The sequence below is a fragment of the Apium graveolens genome, chromosome 10 (genome assembly GCF_009905375.1).
Source record: "Apium graveolens cultivar Ventura chromosome 10, ASM990537v1, whole genome shotgun sequence".
NCBI lineage: Eukaryota > Viridiplantae > Streptophyta > Magnoliopsida > Apiales > Apiaceae > Apium > Apium graveolens.
Genome location: NC_133656.1, coordinates 37,024,644 through 37,045,477, shown reverse-complemented (window position 1 = coordinate 37,045,477; position 20,834 = coordinate 37,024,644). Strand labels below are relative to the sequence as shown.

The 20,834-nt window shown below is 32.4% G+C and overlaps 1 protein-coding gene across 9 annotated transcripts in view; it reads right to left on the bottom strand.

Moving 5' to 3' along the window:
• The window catches only part of LOC141692978 (ABC transporter C family member 13), a 47,763-nt gene extending 27,427 nt beyond the window's left edge, over nt 1-20,336 (bottom strand). For 2 of the 9 annotated variants that reach the window (XM_074497955.1, XM_074497956.1), the window contains exons 1-20: nt 20,174-20,334; nt 20,043-20,083; nt 19,868-19,955; nt 19,530-19,685; nt 19,310-19,441; nt 18,781-18,881; nt 16,470-16,533; nt 16,065-16,310; nt 15,300-15,369; nt 15,141-15,207; nt 13,360-13,447; nt 12,067-12,185; nt 8,642-8,739; nt 8,065-8,131; nt 4,990-5,107; nt 4,782-4,898; nt 4,603-4,683; nt 4,269-4,508; nt 3,688-3,789; nt 3,534-3,601 (exon numbers count right to left, since the gene is read on the bottom strand). In XM_074497955.1, the coding sequence (XP_074354056.1) occupies nt 3,534-3,601; nt 3,688-3,789; nt 4,269-4,508; nt 4,603-4,683; nt 4,782-4,898; nt 4,990-5,107; nt 8,065-8,131; nt 8,642-8,739; nt 12,067-12,185; nt 13,360-13,447; nt 15,141-15,207; nt 15,300-15,369; nt 16,065-16,310; nt 16,470-16,533; nt 18,781-18,881; nt 19,310-19,441; nt 19,530-19,685; nt 19,868-19,955; nt 20,043-20,083; nt 20,174-20,218 (2,108 nt within the window). In that variant the 5' untranslated portion in view covers nt 20,219-20,334. Of the gene's footprint in view, nt 1-3,533; nt 3,602-3,687; nt 3,790-4,268; nt 4,509-4,602; nt 4,684-4,781; nt 4,899-4,989; nt 5,108-8,064; nt 8,132-8,641; nt 8,740-12,066; nt 12,186-13,359; nt 13,448-15,140; nt 15,208-15,299; nt 15,370-16,064; nt 16,311-16,469; nt 16,534-18,780; nt 18,882-19,309; nt 19,442-19,529; nt 19,686-19,867; nt 19,956-20,042; nt 20,084-20,173 lie in introns of all 9 variants that reach the window. The other 7 variants (XM_074497957.1, XM_074497954.1, XM_074497950.1 and 4 more) reach the window with 7 other exon arrangements.
• Nucleotides 20,337-20,834: the final 498 nt, after the last annotated feature.

Below are 20,834 nucleotides of genomic sequence, written 5' to 3'. Positions count from 1 at the left end.
GTCTATGTTTCCTCCCTTAGGGGGAGATAAACATTCGAATAAAGTTAATCCTGACCTATCATGGAATGCAACAGGACTATATTTTCTAGATCCACGTACCGGTCAATGCGAACTTGAAATTAAAAGAATTATCCATATGCAAAATATTGCAAACCAAATGCCTGACGCATTTAACGATTCTAGAAATATAACTAAATCTCATATACCTGCAGTAAATACTCCAGCCAGAATAGATATACCAATTCAAAAATCAAATACTAAAGAATTGGTTACACAATCAAAGCCACGCCTAAAGCGTTGTAGACCGCTCCGTGCAAAAGATGTTGCACCACGAAAAAGAAAAATAAAAAAAATTATCCCTGAAGTGGCACATGCTCCAGAAGAAGCAAATACCCCTGAAGTGGTATTATCTCCTGAAGAGATTCCATCCTCTGAAGATACAAGATTAAACAATCATGAAATTTCAATAAATTATGTGCATGATATGAAATTATGGGATCGAAGTAAAGCCATAATTGATGATGTATTTGTGTATTCCGCAGCATTGGATGTAGACATAAATTTTGATCCTGAACCACAAAGTGTGGATGAATGCCGTCAAAGAAAAGACTGGCCAAAATGGAAAGACGCAATCCAAACAGAATTAAATTCATTGCGTAAAAGAGAAGTATTTGGGCCTGTTGTCCAAACACCAATTGGTGTAAACCCTGTTGGGAATAAATGGGTATTCATAAGAAAACGAAATGAAAAGAATGAAATTATGAGATATAAAGCCCGACTTGTAGCACAAGGGTTTTCTCAAAGGCCTGACATTGATTATCAAGAGACATACTCGCCAGTGATGGATGGAATTACTTTTCGTTTTATATTAGGTATGGCATCTAAAGAAAATTTGGAAACACGTCTTATGGACGTCGTTACTGCATACCTATATGGTTCAATCGATAGTGAAATTTTTATGAAAATCCCAGAAGAGTTAAAAATGGATGATTTCAAGAAACCTCGTCATATATACTCCATTAAACTTCAACTATCAAAAAATCACAATCTGGTTTTGTGATTATTGCTGTATATGTGGATGATTTAAATTTTGTAGGAACATCTACAGAGGTTAATGATGTTGTCATATACCTAAAGACAGAGTTTGAAATGAAAGATCTTGGAAAGACAAAATATTGTCTTGGGATACAAGTCGAGCACTTGTCAACAGGAATTTTCCTCCACCAAACCACATATACAGAAAAGGTTTTGAACAGATTTTACATGGAAAAATCTCATCCATTGAAAACTCCAATTGTGGTTAGATCTTTAGAGCCTGATAAAGATCCATTTCGACCACGAGAAGATGATAAAGATGTTCTTGGTCCTGAAATCCCATATCTAGGCGCGATTGGTGCGCTTATGTATCTTGCAAATAATACAAGGCCAGATATTGCATTTGCTGTGAATTTATTGGCTAGATTTAGCTCTGCTCCGATGGACAGACATTGGAATGGGATCAAACATATATTCCGTTATCTTCGTGGAACAACAGACTTTGGATTATTCTTCCCGAAAAACTCGACATCTCAGTTAATTGGATATGCAGACGCTGGATATTTGTCAGATCCTCATTTTGGTAAATCATAAACTGGATATGTGTTTACATATTGCGGTACAGCCATTTCCTGGAAATCTACGAAGCAAACTACAGTGGCAACCTCAAAAAATCACTCAGAACTCATTGCAATTCATGAAGCCAGTAGAGAATGTGTTTGGTTGCGATCTATCATCAAGAATATTCAGGAATCATGTGGATTATCAGACATCTCTAGAAGTCCTACCATTATGTTTGAGGATAACACCGCATGCATTGATCAACTCAAGGAAGAATATATCAAAGGAGACAGGACGAAGCACATTTCACCAAAATTCTTCTATACTCATGAACTTCAAAAGAATGGTGAAATTGATATACAACAAATTCGATCATGTGACAACCTTGCTGATTTATTCACGAAATTATTACCAAATTCAACATTTGGGAAGTTACGACATAACATTGGAATGCGTCGATTCAAGGATTTGTTACAACAAAATTTTGGAGAATGATTAGTTCTTCCAAGGGGAGATTGTACTCTTTTTCCTTCGCCAAAGTTTTTATCCCATTGGGTTTTTATTTGACAAGGTTTTAACGAGGCAGTCTATGATTCATTCCAAAATAACAATTAAAGGGGAGTGTTGTAAATTGATTGTTATTGTCAAAGATTAAATAGTAAGGCTAGGCTTAGACTTAGAAATCTTCACATTGCATTTAATTTCCTTGTCTCTTGTTTTGGCTATAAATAGCTTCGTTTGTGATGAATAAAAACACACCTCCGAGCAGCAACATTCCTCTCATCTGCTTGCATTCTTCTTTTATCAGCTCTTCAACCCTTTCATTTAATCCAGCTATTGTTATAATATAGTTAGTATTTTACAACAGTATTAACATTTTAAACGCATGTTCTTTGATGTTGTAAGTTGAAAAGCCATAAATATTTGTGTGAACAGAACTACCTTTTCAAATTATTCAACTCTCTCTCTCTCTCACACATACACACAACCCTATTTTTCTCTCACATTTTATTTACGTATCAACTCCCTTACTTATGAGTGCAGCCTCGATAATTCCACTTCAATACACAGACCTTTTCTTTTCAATCTACCATATGGTAATTTGAATTTGCAAAAAATCAATTCACAATTTCTATTTTAGTGTGCTATATGTTTGACCAGTCATTGAAAAGAAAGATACAGATTACCAACTTAGTCAAATAGATCTGGACCAAAAGGACAGAGGAAAGAGATAAAACTCACAAGGTAATCCATTAGGGGAGACAACTGAAATATACTAAAAATGACAGGTAACGCTTAATATATCTGCGTTAAATGTGTGTGACTGTCAGAAAAATCCATAATTTCGCATAGAAAGAGTATTAATAGAAGAATTAGAGATACTGTTAGGGGTATTTGAGTCTTTGCAGAATCAGTTAGTAGTGGAAGTCTAGTTTCAGTAGCCTACATATAGAAGTTATGTTTGTACTTTCAGATTAGGCATGATGAAAATATGAAAATGGCAGTGATTCCACCAAACCTCTCTTCTCTCTCGACAATACCTCTCTAGAAACTATCTCTAATATCTCTCTCCATCTCTGTTCTTACTCTAGTTTTGCCAATATCTCAGAGTCTATCTCTTTCTCTGCTCAATCTTTCTCTTTTATCCACTGTTATTGCATTTCTTATACCTTATAAACTTAGAAAAACACCAAAAACATGCATAAAACTCACAAACAAACAGTTCCTGACTGTCACACAAGGGCTAGGTTTTGAATAGTGTCATTTTGTAACATTCACTCTAACTTTGTGTTTCTCTGGACCTTTTATTAATATTTGAAACTATCGGGCGTAACTAGATAGGAACTAGAACCCACTTGGTATACATATCACCAGCTCATATTAAAAGTTTAACACGAATAAATAATAACGTTACTGCATTAATTGTGGAATTTCACCTTCTTGGATCATATTCATCCCCAAGAATGACATTATCACGAATACATCCAGAGAGAATCCATGGAACCTACCAAATCAGAACACAGAATGTTAGCAGTCAAATACTACACAAAGAATTCAGAAGCAATATGTCAATGTTCATTTTGTAACAACCTGTGGTACATATGCTATAGATCCACTTGAATAAACAAATCCACTAACGACTTTCATTTCTCGCAAAATACAATTTAGTAAGGATGATTTGCCTGAACCTACCTGCGTGCATATATTCAAGTAATGAAGTCAGTGACACAAAAATTGCCATCCCGTAGTAAAACAATACTGCAATTTAGAGCTTTTATCTTGTGTGTTTACCAGTTCCCACTATTTTTTCAGTTTCATGATACTCTTTAAAACAAACTCAATGCAATAACTTCTAAGGGGGTGCAACAGGGTTTTGTTCAAAATAATACGTTTTAACATATTCACCAGAGTCTTACATCTTCCTCGTAAATATTAAGGAGGTGGAAATCTGTTTTTTTTTCTTTCATAACTCAAAGAGTATCGGTATTTACACTGATATATTATCTACATCCACTGCTAAATCATTAAAAATTTGTCTCAGCTAATAAAATAGGTATATATCTTCCTGCTACTAAACAAGTATACTAAAACTAGATTAATTTGTTTGTATATCTGTGTAGAATTAGTTTCTACTTGTGTTGCATAGAAACAGAATAAGAAAATTTAGATACCTCCCCAACAACAGCAACGAAGTGACCCTTTGAAAGAGAGAGAGATATGCGATCCATCACCAGCTGCTCCTGCTCATTGCTTGACCACATACAAGATGCTTCATTAATAACAACAGCAACATCTTCACTGGTTACACATGAATACTCATCTGTACATGATGAATGATTATTACTGAATGTCTCAGTTTCAATCTCTGGACAGCAAAGAAACCTGCTTAGACGACTGGTGGATATGATGGCCTGAAATATAATTGTAAATACAAAGTTTGAGTAGAGCACAAAAATTAGCAAGAACGTGCTAAACCTGAACAAACATGGAAGAAAGAAAACTCACATCAATCAGTCCATTGATGACCCATGGGAATGAGTTCAGCGGTGAGATTAAATTATTGAAAAGTGCAAGACAAGTAAAGACCTATAAATACGAAATTGTTTCCTTATCAAACTAAGAATAGTAGTTCAGAAGATTCAAAAGAGACTACTGTAAAAAAAAATATTTCATATTCGCCATACAGTTGCAGCATCAAGTTGATTTCCCATCAATGCATAAAGTCCAAATGTGCAAAAAGAGAAAAGTGTTGGTGTTGTGGCCCAGAAGAACACACACCATGCATCCAAATACTTCCTTGTCTAGAAGGAAAAAAAATCAGTAATCAGTAATTAGAAATGAATTGTTCTCTCAACTAAACTAAAGCACGGCTAAAGAAACTTGCTGTCTTACTGACAAATAAGTCACTTCAAAGGATCTCGCTTTCATCAACCAACTAGAAAACAGAAGTTCCCAGCCATACATCTTTAAAGTGCGAATATATGTCAAAAATTCTCCTGTCCTTCTTATCCTGTCAAAAATCATATATTTATTGTGCATACTTTCTCCCAAGTTGCAAAAGAACATTGGAGTTTGATGCGGAGCAAGGAATTCTAATTTTAATGTATAAAAATAATGTTATTATTTAGGAATAGATTTAATTGTACAGTATTATAAAGTTCAATAATATTATATAAATAGTTCATTAGGAATATTTTAGAGTATGGTCATGAAATATTTTAGGTAATGGCAGAAACTAAGAAAAAGATTTTATCCTTTCATTAAGATTTACTTGGCAGTTAAGTTTTAGAGGGTTTTACTCCTTTACAAGTAGATGTGATACTTTATTATTGAACTGAAAGACTTTGATTTTTAATATTGAGGATTTGTTTTTGTGTTAACGGTGAAATCTAAAAATATTCCTCCCTCCTGTGGTTCAAAAGTTCTAGGGGCAGTGGGTCTTCTGCATTTAGATTACATTTGGACTTGGGGACTTTTGCAGTTGATCCAATTTAGTCTGTAAATTTCCATCCTTTTAGTTGTTTCAATTTTTGTCTTGCATCAGATTTTAATTGTCTTAATTTTTGTCTTGCATCAGATTTTAGTTAGTTGACAATGTGCATAAATTCCCAAATCTATTAAAAGTGTCAAACTGTAATCACAAAGGTTACATGGATATTCATGAAAAAAATAAGGCAATGTTTTAAATTTTGAGTATGTTTACTTAAAAAATTCGTGTTTTGTAGGGACAACATAGTGAATTACAGCTCCATATCATCTAACAAATTCCTCAATATCAGCCTCTAAATCAACCGACGGTACCCCTCATACCAACTCTAAAACCACCCTACAATATCACTAAATACCAGCCTCCATATCAGCCTGATATGCAATACCAACATCTAAATCACCCCCACAATATTACCAAACACCAGCCTCTATATGAGCCCAAGATGCAATACCAACTTCAAAACCACCCTACACTGCTCAGCCCCAGGTAAACATCTATATCACCGATTTACAGCTATTACAGAAGTCGACCTTTACAACTAATATACCCTAATACCGAAAATCTCTAGGATAATAACTTAATAATATTGACATCTCTCTTCAAACTGATGTGGGTAAATCTTATGGCAACAATTTTCTGCTTATAGATTAGTGTTATGTCGCGTCAAAATTTTTGTTAAGACATCAGTCGTCTGAAGATTAGTACTAAGATGTAGAAGTGTGATAACATCTGTAGTAATGCCTAATGGCAACCACTATGAAGTGTTTCCTGAATTATTGATACTATGGATTTGCAGTAATTTGAATGGGCACTTATATTAGCAGCATGAAGTGGAGTGGTATTGAGGCCAGTACATCATATTAACAAAAAATTTGGACTAAACTGCCTTTCACTCTACTAAAAAGTATTACTCAACAAAACCCTTCCAAAACTAGATCTACAAAAAACTGCCATCATCTCACTTGAACATGTTCACCAAAGGATCTATAATGGAAACAAACAAAAACCTTGACAAGTGGCAAATCCAGAAACTTCAACGGATTTTGCAGCTATTTATATGTATGTGTAACGCTGTCTATATGTCCACTCACACGAAGGAAGTGAATAGTAATTGTTTATGATCCATTTAGTACTTTCTACTAACACCTTAAGATTTTTTAACAACTGGTCAGTAACAATCGTTCATTACTAGCTATTGCAAATATTTCTCTAGAATAAATGTCAAGAAACTTTTATAACAAAAAAAAAACAAGATTTAACGACTTGAAATGAGAAAACTCCACCTTGGTGACACTCAACCACTGAAAACTTAACCTTCATTTACTAGGCAATGAAACACAAAATGTCGTCGCTGCTAATTAAATGCATTCACTACTTTGAACATGCCATAAATTTAAAAATTTATCCATTTGATTCACGGTCATGACCAGCATAGGGTGTCAACCTTGATCAACAAGCATAGCAACTTCTTTAATACTATCAATATCTATTTGAGAGAAAACTAGTTTGCTTAACCCAAAGGTTTCCAAAATGTCTACCAGTCGAACTCATCAAATACCTAATTGCATCACCATCTAAGAAATTAGATTTGCGCAGAAAGGGAGAAGTATATATAATGGCACTTACAAGAACCATATCACTCACAAAAATTTCTTTAATCAGTTGACATGGAGCATTATGAAACACCATATTTTTAACGACAATTCAAAGCATCGCTTTGTTGCAAAGTTGAGTGGGATGGTCAATTACTGGGTTGCATGCGGCATTTATATCCATTTAATAGGTAAGTGTTGGTCAAGATTTCTAATAAAGTGGCCAACAGAAAAACAATAATTTAAAAAAACAAATTCAAGAATATACCATTTAATATAAATTTATCCATTTAATTTAATTTCACAGCTATTAGCATACTTGAAGTTTACAACGTATTCGTCAATTTTTACATGTTAGTGAACAACCATTTAATATCAAATTTTCCATTTAAGTTGGATTTAATGCATCTATCAAAGATAATCTGCTCCATCATTCTTATCATTTACCTTATTGTGCTTATCTCTCTCCAAAGTTCGAGATTAAGTATTCTTTTTACAAAAAATTCCAGCCAGATTCCCAATTAATTCCGGTTAATGAAGATGGGTTTAAAATGTTGTAGTTCTGTAGAATAATATATGATCCATTTATGGTCATCCTGTAACAGTCGAAGATTTTATATTAGTTGGTTACTTAACATGGTATCATAATTCAACTTAGGGAGGGGTCTCGGCTTCGAGTCATCCCACCCCCAGAGTTTAATTTAATTTTTTGCTTGTCTTTTTGGTTAAGTTTTCTATCTTACATTTAAAGGGGAGTGTCCAACAGTATATGATCCATCCAAGGTGTTAGAGGTTTTTAGATGAGTTGGTTACTTAGAAGGTTCATTTGAGTTGGGTCTACTTAGGAACAAATAATTTGGGATAGTTACTTGAAAGATTGCATACCTTTCATCCTTTTGTTTCATCATACTTTTAGTAGCATCTGCAACTGCTGTAGCAATCCATTTATTCACTGGGAAAAATATAAAAAAGGATAAAAACATTTTTAAGTACTTGTAACACATATGCTTAAAACAAAACCTTTCAACATTTGACTAACCCCATGTAAAATACACACCTAGATTACCTTTACATGAGATTTGAGGTTACATGGATCCAGGGTTCCACTTCTTACAAATACTTAAATAACATTTGCACATGCTTTTATCTTTCTAATCCCCTATTATTTATTTATGAATGACCAAATGAGGCAGCACCATCGCATTGTAGGAAAGTTGGATAGATAGGTAACAAACTTGAGAAAAACATTCTCTTTATGAGTTGAATATTAAAGCAAACCTTAAAATACAATTTTAATGACACTTTGTAATTAAATAAGCAATCAAGATAGATAAGATAGTAATGACTTCGATAATTTAATTAGTTAAGCACATTATCACCATCTAAATTAGTAGCATAACCAAAAATGTGCATGCACACACATATTTAAAATGATTCAACGCATGAATAGTAGTATGAATACCTGGTATAAGCAAAATTGTAATTGCAGTCCCAGCAACAAATGCAAACTTCACTTGTGTATAAAGCAAATAAAGTGCAACTCCAATTTGTAAAGGCAAGCTGATACATTTGCATTGAAATAATAAAAACATATTAAATATAAATCAAGCATATTGACATGTTAAGATTTGTGCCTGAACAAAAAGGAAAGCATAGAGAGTTAAATATAATTTCATCCTAAACTAATACATGTGACATGCTTTTGTAATTCAATCATAATATATTGTCGAAATGATTGCACACAGTTTGCATGTGTAAACGAGCATAGACACAAAAAATAAATAAAGCTAGTCTGAAGTAATTTGTTATGTTTGAATGACAATGATGGACTAACTATTGACCCGTACATAGAGAAGAAAATGGTAAAGGATAACCAATTTAGGACGGGCGAGGAAATAGAGTTTAGAGAGGATTGAAACCTATCTTCGTAAAACAATCAATGGTTTCACCGATAAATCTTCAGATATATCCAATAAAAATTAATTCCCAAAATTCATCTCTATTTAGTAGAAAGATTATAATTGTTTATATAGAAATCTTAAAACATGGTGAACAATTAAACTTGGAGAATAACTAAAATCATAGACAAAAGAAAACTATTTTTTCCTATTAACTAATGCTTTTCACTTGGCCAGTATCATATTATTACTTTTTAGAATATTCCTGACTAGATAATATAATTATCAGATACAACTTTTGACTTTTTCAAATGATGCCTTTACAGTTTATGATTTACGAGTTATACCATTGTATTTAAAGTTTCACGTATATCATACTATTAACCAAAAGTTAAATAAACTAACCATTAAATTTTTTCCATAAAATGACAGCTAATGAACAATATAAAATAATTAACAAATAATTTAATTAATTCCTCATTCAAAAAATATAATTTATGCTCTGCATCATTCTTCTTCCGTTTAAAAAAACCCACTCCCAGACATTTTAATATAAACGAATTGACAATCTTCGAACCGGACTCCATATGAGTTGGACATGAATTTTGGAATCCATTGAAATATATCATCAGATATATCATCAAATTGGGCTTCATAAATTTATTTTCTAATAATAGGATCAATATGATCTATTAAGTCCAATTTATCTTGAATATCGTTCTTAGAAACAAGCTCATCATTACCATTTATGACTCAGTTTCAATATTCTTTATAACATTAATCGACTATGAATTCAACTCTAAAGTTGGAGTTCCGGTAATACCTTTAAAACAACGGATCACAAATTTAGTGCATATATCCAATCTAGCACTCATGTTCATTGATAATTACAATCACTCTGGTAATGATATATCGTGGTCATATGAAAAATGTGATATTAAATAATTATTTGTATGATACTTCGTAGCCATATTAAAAGACTCCGGAAGGTATGGTTTACTTATACCCAATAGCCATATTGAAGACTCCAAAATGTATGGTTTACTCAAGTCTCTCTATGAAAACATGACGAATGCCATTTTTTCGAATTTCCTCCCGATCAACTCAATGTACGTGTATCTTTATTTTTTGCAATTATTTGTTTCCTTAAGAATATAAATTCATATGTTTAAAATACAAATATTGTGTTTTATATTTTGGTATTGCCTTATATCATTTAGAATCTAGATCATAAGGCTTGACGTCTTGACTATGTGTCTTAGCACAACATATCTAAAATAAATTGTTTAGGGGGTTTTATCATTATTTTTCGCAAGAAAATCAGGATATATAGTTCCTTTATGAAATATCATACTTGGTATATTTTGTATCCAATGTAGATATATCTAACCATTATTCTGATTTTTAGGTGGACAAGAACTGGCTAGCGGTGGCTTGTCATACCACTTGATGTGTAGGACATGTTCAGGAAAAGGGTTTAACGAATAATAAAGCCTATCCTCGCGGAGAATCAAAGGGGTTACAAATAAATCCATTGGTGAATAAAGTAAACATGGAGAATTAGTAAATAATACATAGAAGCAAACATGTTCTTTTATTATAAACTAATCTCTACTATTATATTATTATATTAAAGCCGAAACATTGAAAGATTTGGTTTTCGATCATTTTATTTATCACTATTATAATTACTAATAACTAATGAATTACCTTTTTCAACTAAAACACGTTCCTTTTTCTATTTTTTCAACTAAAACACCTTTTTCTCCAAACATATGGGAAATTCTATTAAATAAATTTTGTTAATCTATACTATCAATACTATAATATAATAACCGGAATGTGGTATATTTGGTTCAACAATTATCCCCTTATTTTGGTTATTAAAAATAAAAATAAATATTGTTATACACATGCTTAACTCCTAGATATAGTATCCTTATCCCGCTAAACTACGATCAAAACTTAACCTACTAAATTATGATCAGCTTCTTCCTAATTCTTTTATTTTTTTATTATAAATTTATAATCATTATATATTTATATCAATATATTAAAATTAATATATTAATGAATAAATAAACTTTAATATAAATAAAATTTAAAAATAATTTAAAAATTAACGGAACCCGTGAATCGCACGGGATTTAAGCTAGTAATATTATAGTAATCAATAACTAACCAATTACCTTTTTCAACTACATGTTACCTTCTCCATTTTTCTAACAAAACCCCATGGGCAATTCTGTTTAATAAAATAAAATAACAATACTATAACTAACCAATTCCCTTTTCAGCTAAAACCGCTTTTTATATATATTTTCTAAATAAAATACTTTCATTTTTAAAAACATCACGAACATATACTTGTATATATATAATATATAATTACTACAATTCACATAATTTAAAAATTTTAAACCAAAAAAAATCATGTCTTAAAATTTTTGATTAATATTAAATTTAAAAAATATATTATTTAAGAAAATCCGTGCACGAGGTCTAAACTAGTACATATTATTGTTGTTATCATACATCTATTTCCTAGACTAACTAGATAACATAGATTTTAATTACAAAACATACTTGTATCTAAATAATAATATAAAATAAACTAACAACCAATTTAAATATTTTATGATCTGTATCAATAATTAATTTGACTAACGTTACTTATATATACTTGTGCTTCAGTTTAGCCTAGTTCAATTTTCGAGAAACAAGGTCTTTCCACAATAATGAGGTACAATAACTTTAGGTGGAAAATATATTACATGTTTTTCAGACGATCGCCAATATGGGATAGACCCATATGTCCTCCAATGGATTCAAATTTAATCATCCAGAGAGAAGAATATAGTCCCTCGTGAAAATAACAATATTGAAGCTCATACACTTCAAATATTAGAAGCACACACTATGGATTATTTAGTTGAGTATATATGTGAAAATTGAACTTGTTGAAAAAGATATCAAGAAAGAATACGACCTCCACATATCATGAAAGCTGTTGCACAAGTTGACAGTTCTATCAGCATCCACAGACATGAAGGTCTGAATTTCACCTTCCGAAAATTTTGACCTTTCCGCTAAGCTAACACACAGGCACTAGAAATGAAATACATGAAAAAAAGAGAAGAAACCTTAAGTCAGAATCAAATTCAGACATGAAGCTCCGTCTATTAATTAACCTTTTCTTTATTTCTTTATGTGGCATATTAAATGCAGACTGAACAATTTAAAGATAATTTTCACCCCAACAAAACAGTGCAGTGGGTAGATCAAAGAGTGGCATATTCTATTTAATATAGACACGAAATATACGAAACACAAAAATGAGAGGAACATGAAAGCAAAGATCACTCAAAAAATTTAAGAGACAGGTTAAGGCTGAAATTCGAGCAATTATTTTATTCTTCCACCAGAGCATAAGAAAGTGATGAAATTTATGACTATATCATATCATTATGAGCTACACTTCTTTATCCAATGAATCGTATCCACTGTATATCTCAGCTCCCCTTTTCTAAACTAATGTCGATATCTAATCTACCTATGTTAGACTATCTTGCTAGAAATGACTTGAATATCAAGTTGACCTTAAGCCTTAAGTGGAAGTAGGTTGCGTCATAACATCAATTATGTGCATAGTTCATGAAGTAAATTCATTCTTCTGCATATAAAATTTAATAATAAAGATTTCCACCAACATGAATCAAGTGAACAATGTAACAACACCATATACCAGGTACTAGCACAAGCTCTAATTGGAGGTTTTAATATTAATTACATAATCTGTCCATTAGACCACTATAGATTGTAAAAGGAAATAAGAAAATCGAAAGAGATTGTTCAGAATCGAATGAAAAAGATACAGAGCTGAAGAATTTAGCTTGCTCTTCAGCCCCTCATATTCTAGCTTTTCCTCTTCATCTATTAGAGTTGAATAAGATTGGGTTTTCTTTTCTTTCTCCATTCATTTTTAAGTGTATTTTAATCTTTCAATTAATATGTGCCCTTTTTAGACTTTTTATGCCCTTCTTAGTGCGTAAGAGCTAGCGCTTCACCAGCGCGTTTTTACCAATTTCAAAATAAGACAAGATGCGCCAAGAGCGCAATTAAGCACGCCTGATAAGACAATAGAAGGCCATAAAAGATAGTAACAAGCATATTTAAGACAATCATCTGAATAGTTGGTCAATTACCTGTGTTCATGTCATGTTACTAACAGAAAAGATACTAAATACTGAAGACTATCGTTAATCTAAGCACTGAATCAGACCTTGCGAAAAATAGTAGCCATAATACTCGAGCGTAGCTTCAGTTTTAGTTTAGAAAGATGGAAAGTATACTGTGTATCAAGGAAAGATCTGCACCATTAAACTAAAAGTAGTTAGGCGTGGCTTTTAACTCAAATTTAAGGAAAATAAAAGTTGCCACTTCATATACAAAAACACACTTAGATTTTTGGTTCATTGAATTTCTTATACAAACACAACTATCATGAATTTCCAAGTGCAGATATATTTGTAATTTAGATACCGTAATCTATACATAAAAAGGCACACTCGGAGGTTTTGGTTCAATGAATTTCCTACACAAACACTACTATTTTTCCAAGTGAAAGATACTTTTGTAATTATAAAGATACCATTGGTGTAAATTTTCTCTGGAACATAATTACTTTAAACTTCTCTAATCTAATTAAATTACGTGTTCTATGATTTCATATACATTCATCTTCCTTTATGTTTGTTTTATAGAATCAGGTAGTGGCACCATATTGATTTCAAAGTTGCATGACCTTTTAGTTAAAATTAATCTTAAGATCTCATCTCATAAATCTAGTTTTGTAAAGCAGGTGAGGAGTAATGCTTCAGATATAATAATTTCTTCTTGTGAATTTAGTAATTATGTACGTTTAAAAATACGTAAACGTGAATTAGCGAAAAAGCAGGATAATAATGATGTACATGTAATATAGTCAATTCCCAATTTGAATGGAATTTGTAATATGCGGGTTATGAATAGGTTGCAAATTTTATTTTATTTCATATTTTTGAGGTAAAAGTTTAGTGCATTAACAATTAAGAATATCTCTATGAAAATACTGAGCAATTTCTACAGGGGTGTGATTCTTCTAAATTTGCTCATACCAGAAGTCAGTAAACTAGCAAGGTGATGACATATGTTTGTTAAGAATAGGCTGCTCATAATATATCATGCATTAGATTGTGCCATTTTGCAGGAAAGGAAATTTTCTTGGCATTTAAGGTAAATGTCCACAGTTTTTAGACTACCTAGAATGTCAGCAGTGGAATTAGGATAAGGGAATAATCAATGTCTAGAATAATGCTCATAAAGATCAAGGTTAATGAAATTCAAGTTTACACGACAAGTTTCTGTTCTCATATTTAGATATAAATAATTAAATAACTGCTACAAGGAACTGTAATATTTGTCACTGTGACCATTTATCAGGATAAAAAATATGATGGCATGTATAACTATCAAGTTAGAATGACTTCTTTCCTAAAAATTTCTCAACAGTAGAGCAAGTCCAATGCTAGATGTAAAATGGCTATAGCCATTGCTATAATTTGGCACCAGAAAGTGTTTTTTGGTGCTAAAATAGCTTTTGCACTCCAATGCTAGTTCTGTTTTACAAATAAGAAATTCTATATTCAACTAATATTTTATTCAACTCATTCACTTCAATTTAAAGTGGACCTCTGTGCTTTCCATTATTAGTTTTTTGATTATGTGGCAAGATGGATATAGTCATCTTTGGTCCTAAATATAGGACTAAGTATCCATTTATGCATTTATCCATCCATGTCTAGCTATGTATTGGAGTTGAGTTTTATGATTTTGGTCCTATACTATAGCTATAAGACTAAATATAGCTATGCACTGGACTTGCTCTTAGAGAAAAAAAATTGAAGTTTCTAACCAAAAAACTGAAACAATTGATGATCCTATCATATGAAACACTCATGCAGTAGAAACAATTATGCTCTCAAACAGTAATATGGTATCAACAAAATATGATATGGTAATTACTTCAATATAGATGTGAGGCCTAAAGATATTGCGAATATATAGCCCTCAAAATTCTCGCCACCTGCTTCTGTCAAGAAAACAAACAAGAACAAAAACGGTTACCAAGTACCAGATTTCAGTAAAAGGAAAACAGGAGGCAACATTATTGTATTGACAAACCTTCTTGAAGAAACCGTATAAGCTTATTGAGAAGCAGTGGCCCAGCAAAACCGAGACAATCATTAAGTATCTGAAAAAGGTTAAGTTATTTTAGCCTCAACCAAATACTTTAGAAAATACGAGTCACATTACGAGGTCAAATCCAAAGCATATAACTACCACAAAAATGGCTTACATTTAATTTAAAACAAACTCTTAAAGAGAAATCTCAACTCTCATCACTTTCCTAAAAAATGAGCTAGTAAACCTAGACTGTTTATCAATGACTAATAAAATATCCATCATCTAAGTTATCTAAAAGAATATGTACTTGTTTAAAATGCATCCCCCAAAGTATCACTCATCAGGGCGTCGATGGTACCTATAGAAGCCTAGAACATTCTAGAAACCGAAGCTGCAGGTACTGGAAGATTTAATCAATATCTAACATTTTTGACATGTAAAACAGATTTACAACATGCCATTTCAACTATGGCACCCTCCAACCTCTGGTCCAAGTCTTAGAATTACTCAACCCAGCCTCTTCTAATCCTCTTTGTTAAAGAAATTTTGTTAACAATTAATAGGTTAACTCGGCATCTCATAAGCGCTTTTTCTTCTAATTTTTTCGACACAAACGTGGTTCTTGAGGCATTTCACCTAATCAGATAATGACACATCTTCAACCTTGAAGGAACATATCAAGTACTTTTTTTTTACATTAACGTTACTTTCCAATATACATGTTTTGCATTGTCATAAAAAATAAGCTTCTCAATAAGATACCTTTAAAAAACCAAGCTGAATATATGACCATCCATATGCAGAACAGATTGCTCTAAATAGTGAAGGGTGACCAGTTTTTCTCTGCCTTTCCCAAGAGCTTAACAGAATTAGATGACATGACAATGGATCCATGTCAACAGGTAGCTCAAGCAGGTCTTCAAAGTCAAGTTGCTGTCCCGCCCCATGTTCCAGCACAGAGGATATAGCTTTAAATGAGATTACTTTCCAGATGCTGTGAGCCTTTTCCTTTGACAAGAGAGTTAACAAGCACAAAAATTAATTTTACCTTGTTGACTAAAAGAAAAAGAAAAAGCTGAAAAGACTAAAAATCGTAAACTACAAGCTCAGAGAAATATCGTCCAAGCATAATATACATGTCCACAGAATAGCAGTAAAAGTACGTACATGATCCAGTTGATGACCTTTTTCAATGTCCATTTCATGGGAAAGAAGTAAATCCTCAGCTAAACTACATATATAGGAAAACATCAGCATATGATTAGCAGTCAACAAGATGATAAAAGTACAAGTCTAATCAATAACAATAGATATCAAGTAAAAATGCAGGTAACTAATAAACAAGAACCCTTAATCTATACCAACTTGTACCAATTTTGGAAAAAACTAATATTGTAACACCTCCATTCCCTTTAAACCCAAAAAGCTAAAAAAACAAAAACTAAGGATATAAAAAATATGTTAAAAAATTATATATAATAACGGGAGCATTCATAATTTATAATCAGTAACACTTCTCTAAAAGAACTCATAATTACTGCATATAAGGATAGTACCAAGACTCTGCAAATTTGAACAAATATTGTGTGGTGTAACATAATAAGCATTAACCAATGTCCGGGTAGAGTAAACCATACATCTTCTAAGTGCTAAGATTAGTTCAAGAAAATTTGTACAAAATATTGGTAAATTATGAAGCTTCTCACTTTTTTACGCATCTTGTATATAAACTAACAGACCTAACAAGTTAGGATATTAGACTAAGATTGTGCCAATGCAATTTTTTATCCCCCATAGAACAGAAACAAAAAGAAAGATCTATAGAATACCCTTATTATAAATGGTCTAGAAACTTTACTAAAGATAAAATGAGTTTGCCCTATACCCAGTACAATGTTTATAGGATTGAGTTGTATGGGATTTACCTAGTACTCTGCAAACCAACTCCCTCTCCCTCTCCCTCTCTCCCTCCCCCCCCCCCCTCTCTCTCTCTATAATTCTCTATCTCTATCTACGTCTATCCCCCTCCCTCTCTCTCTACCTCCCTCCCTCTCTCTCCCTCCTTTTTGCCATGTCATTGTATTGTACTGTCTTTTTTGTTGTTTCACAATTCATTTTGAATGCATGCATAACAGATATTTATCCTACTATTTACTCTCTCATTTGCCTTTTGGATTCTTTTTGCTGTCTTTCAAAAAAATATTTTCATATTTGTTAACATCTTCAGAAAAAATCATGATTTTCTGAAATAAAAGAAAAGGAAACAAAGGGTCTTTACTCACGGGAAATGAAGGCCTGTGAGTAACTGGGCACGGCCCAGTCTACTTCCAAGTCTCAGTGGGGCGTGCTAGGTATATTTGGTTATCCGGTGCATCGAATGCTCAAGTGGGAGTGGAACATACTAGCTATGGCCGACCTCCGATGGACAGATCATTCTAACCAAAAAATTAATTCGGGTTTACCCAAGGACCAAACCAAGACCATAATTTATATGTTTAACATAGTGTTGTGAAAGGCACACTCACTAAAGAAACACAAGGATTGCAAAGTGCCATTAAACACACTGCGTTTGCAAAAAATGCAGATGGTAGAAATAATTATAGATTATATAAACACGGTTGATAAAACAATATCTTGCTAGTTTATATACTAAAAATGTAACAATTTGTGGCATAGTCAATAAACATATATTAGAAACGAATTTGTTTCCTTAATAAGAAGATTTTACTAGATGGTTAAATTTAGAATTTACTCATATATAAGGATATATAATACTATCGTTATTAGGAGACTTTGATTAATAGTGAAACTTAGATTGTCAATGGTTATCCTACAGATGGTGATTCTTCCCAGGTTAGGTCACCTGACGGCATGCAGGTTTTTTGCGATTAATTCACATAATTTCATCCTTTTACTAACTTTTTCTTCTTTTCCTGCATAACCAAACAGCCACTCTTCCAACGACAAACCTAATATTGGTCATATATATCTATATTAGATATTTCTAAATCTAATATTTCTTCAAATTTACAGTAAGGTACCTCCTGCTTTCCAAAAAAATCACAAAACAGTCCCTGCCCTTCCAAAAAGTTACAAAACAGCCCGTTATTTTCCAGAACTTGCAAAAATGGCCCCTAAATTTTCGAGTACTTGCAAGTCGACCCTTAATTGCACACAATGGTTAATGCCTTATATCGAGCAAACAATCCGAGATTACCAAATTTGGAGAATAAATTTGAATCTAACTGTTGAATAAGTATGAAGTGTACTAGCCCAAATGAAACGAACTTGGGAAATCTACAAAGCCCACAAAAGATTATGATTTTTGGTACATTTACTAGTTGGACTTGCACTAATTTTTAATAAAGTGACTTCACATGTTCTTATGTATGACGAGGATGTTACAAAATAAAAGCATACAACAATTTTTCAAGTTACAATCAATGGTTTATTAACCTTGTCATCCACTTGATCCTACCTGCTCTTTAAAGATGCACGCTTCATTCTGATATATATAATTAAGATTCCAAACATGACATCCAGCAACAATCGTAAGCTCTCTTTTAGACATATTACAGCCTGCCAAAAAAAATGTAAGACTCTTCTAGAGTTTAAAAATGGAGTATGGCATATGTATACATATGCAGGCATGTTGTTGTATATCATTTATTACGTTATAACAAGTGCCATTATTTTCTGCCTTGTAAAGGGACTTATTAAACTCATGTACCAATTCTACGTCTTAAAGACATTAACCATTAACCATATAACTATAAAGTGAAATCACTTCTTTTGTACTTCATAAAAACTACCATGTATGAACTAATATCTTTAAGAAACATGTATGAACAAGAAAATGGAACTTCATATTAATATATAATACCATGAAATTTCCAAGCAAAAGGAAATAAGGAGTTTACTATTAGGCTACTCTGCAACCCGTAACCCTTCCTTGCCACTAAAGTGGAATGTGGTTATTGGCAGCAAATATATCATAACAAACTTGCCTGTGAAGAAGAAAAGATTGCTTGCAGATGAGGGATCCAACACAATGCCTTGATGAACCACCAAACACACAAAAGCCAGTCAGAAAAGACAATGAAGCAGCAGTTATACTTGGAGACAAGTAGAATAGTAACCTATTTTGGGGGAGAAGAGAAAGCAGAATTCAGAAAAGAAGGTTTCGGTGAAATTGCAAGAATAAAAGAAGCATTGATATAGGCATACCCAAACTAATAGCTGAGATAATCTAAGGAGCCACTCATGATAGAAAACGGGATAACTGTTGAATGTAGGCCTTAAAAGAAAAGCAATGTCAATGCATGCCACTAGTGCCCCAATGACAGGAAGAACATGAAAGAGGATTGTCTCTCCCGGATTGATCTGTGCATTGGAGGAAAAGGCATATATGATTTATCAACATAAAGAATGGTAAAAGGCAGAGTCACTAAGAAGTAGGAGAAAATATGGTAACAAGCCCCAACAACTTACTTACTTAGCACCAAATTTAAGTGGTGAGTGAAAGTTGAAATAAAGCAGCAAGCATCTTAAGGTTGAATACTTACCCTTAAATTTGCTCTGGCCTTCCTTTTTGTAATTCCGAGGGCAGCAACTAAAATCACAGATACTACATTAACTCCAAAACCAAAAACCGTAGATATCATTAAGGAAATTTCTAATAAAAAAAAAAAAAAAATCGGTGATACATGTATCCAACCATATTATGAAGGAAAAGGATATAGATCATCAAGACACTTTGAGACACCATTTGCACTCCAAACCTAGATATGAGAATGAAGATGATCAAATAGTAGAGGGAATATAAAAAAAAACAAAATAATAATATGAAACAAAGAGAGAGGAAAACATACGTAAGGGGGAGAATTAGGGCAGAAGATAAGATTGAAGAATTCCATTTGGAGGAGGAGTGTTTGAAGCCAGCCAGCCTAGCCTAGCCTAGCCTAGCCTAGCCTTTTATAATTGCACTCCGTAAACGTAATATTACACTCTCACATGGCGGAAGTGGAACTCATCTAGTGTCCACCACTTTAAACTTTAAACTGTCTCACTTTACTCATTTCTCTTTTCCTTCTTGCATACTAAATTCATAATGCGCAGTCCTCGTTCCAATAAATAAATAATATAATACAACTACTAACACTTAAATTTAGGTACACAAAATATATATAAAAAATAGTCATTATATTGTAAAATAGTACTCCTAAATTCGATGTTATTATCAATTATTACACAAATTGTGCTACATTGGCTTACTTTTCTTCTAAATATCGATAGTTTTTATTTTAAAAAAGTGCACTTTTAAAAGTAATTAATCACTCATTTTTTATACTACTTTCATAACTAATCTTAAATCGTGCACATATAAATTATACACATATTTTTTTTCATTTTGTTTATCTCATTTTTTTCAACCAACTCGCAAAAAATAAATTTTAATTGTTATTCTCACTTTCTCAAATTTTTACTCTCATACCAATTTTCGTGTCTATTTATGTTGTTTTCCTCATCTTG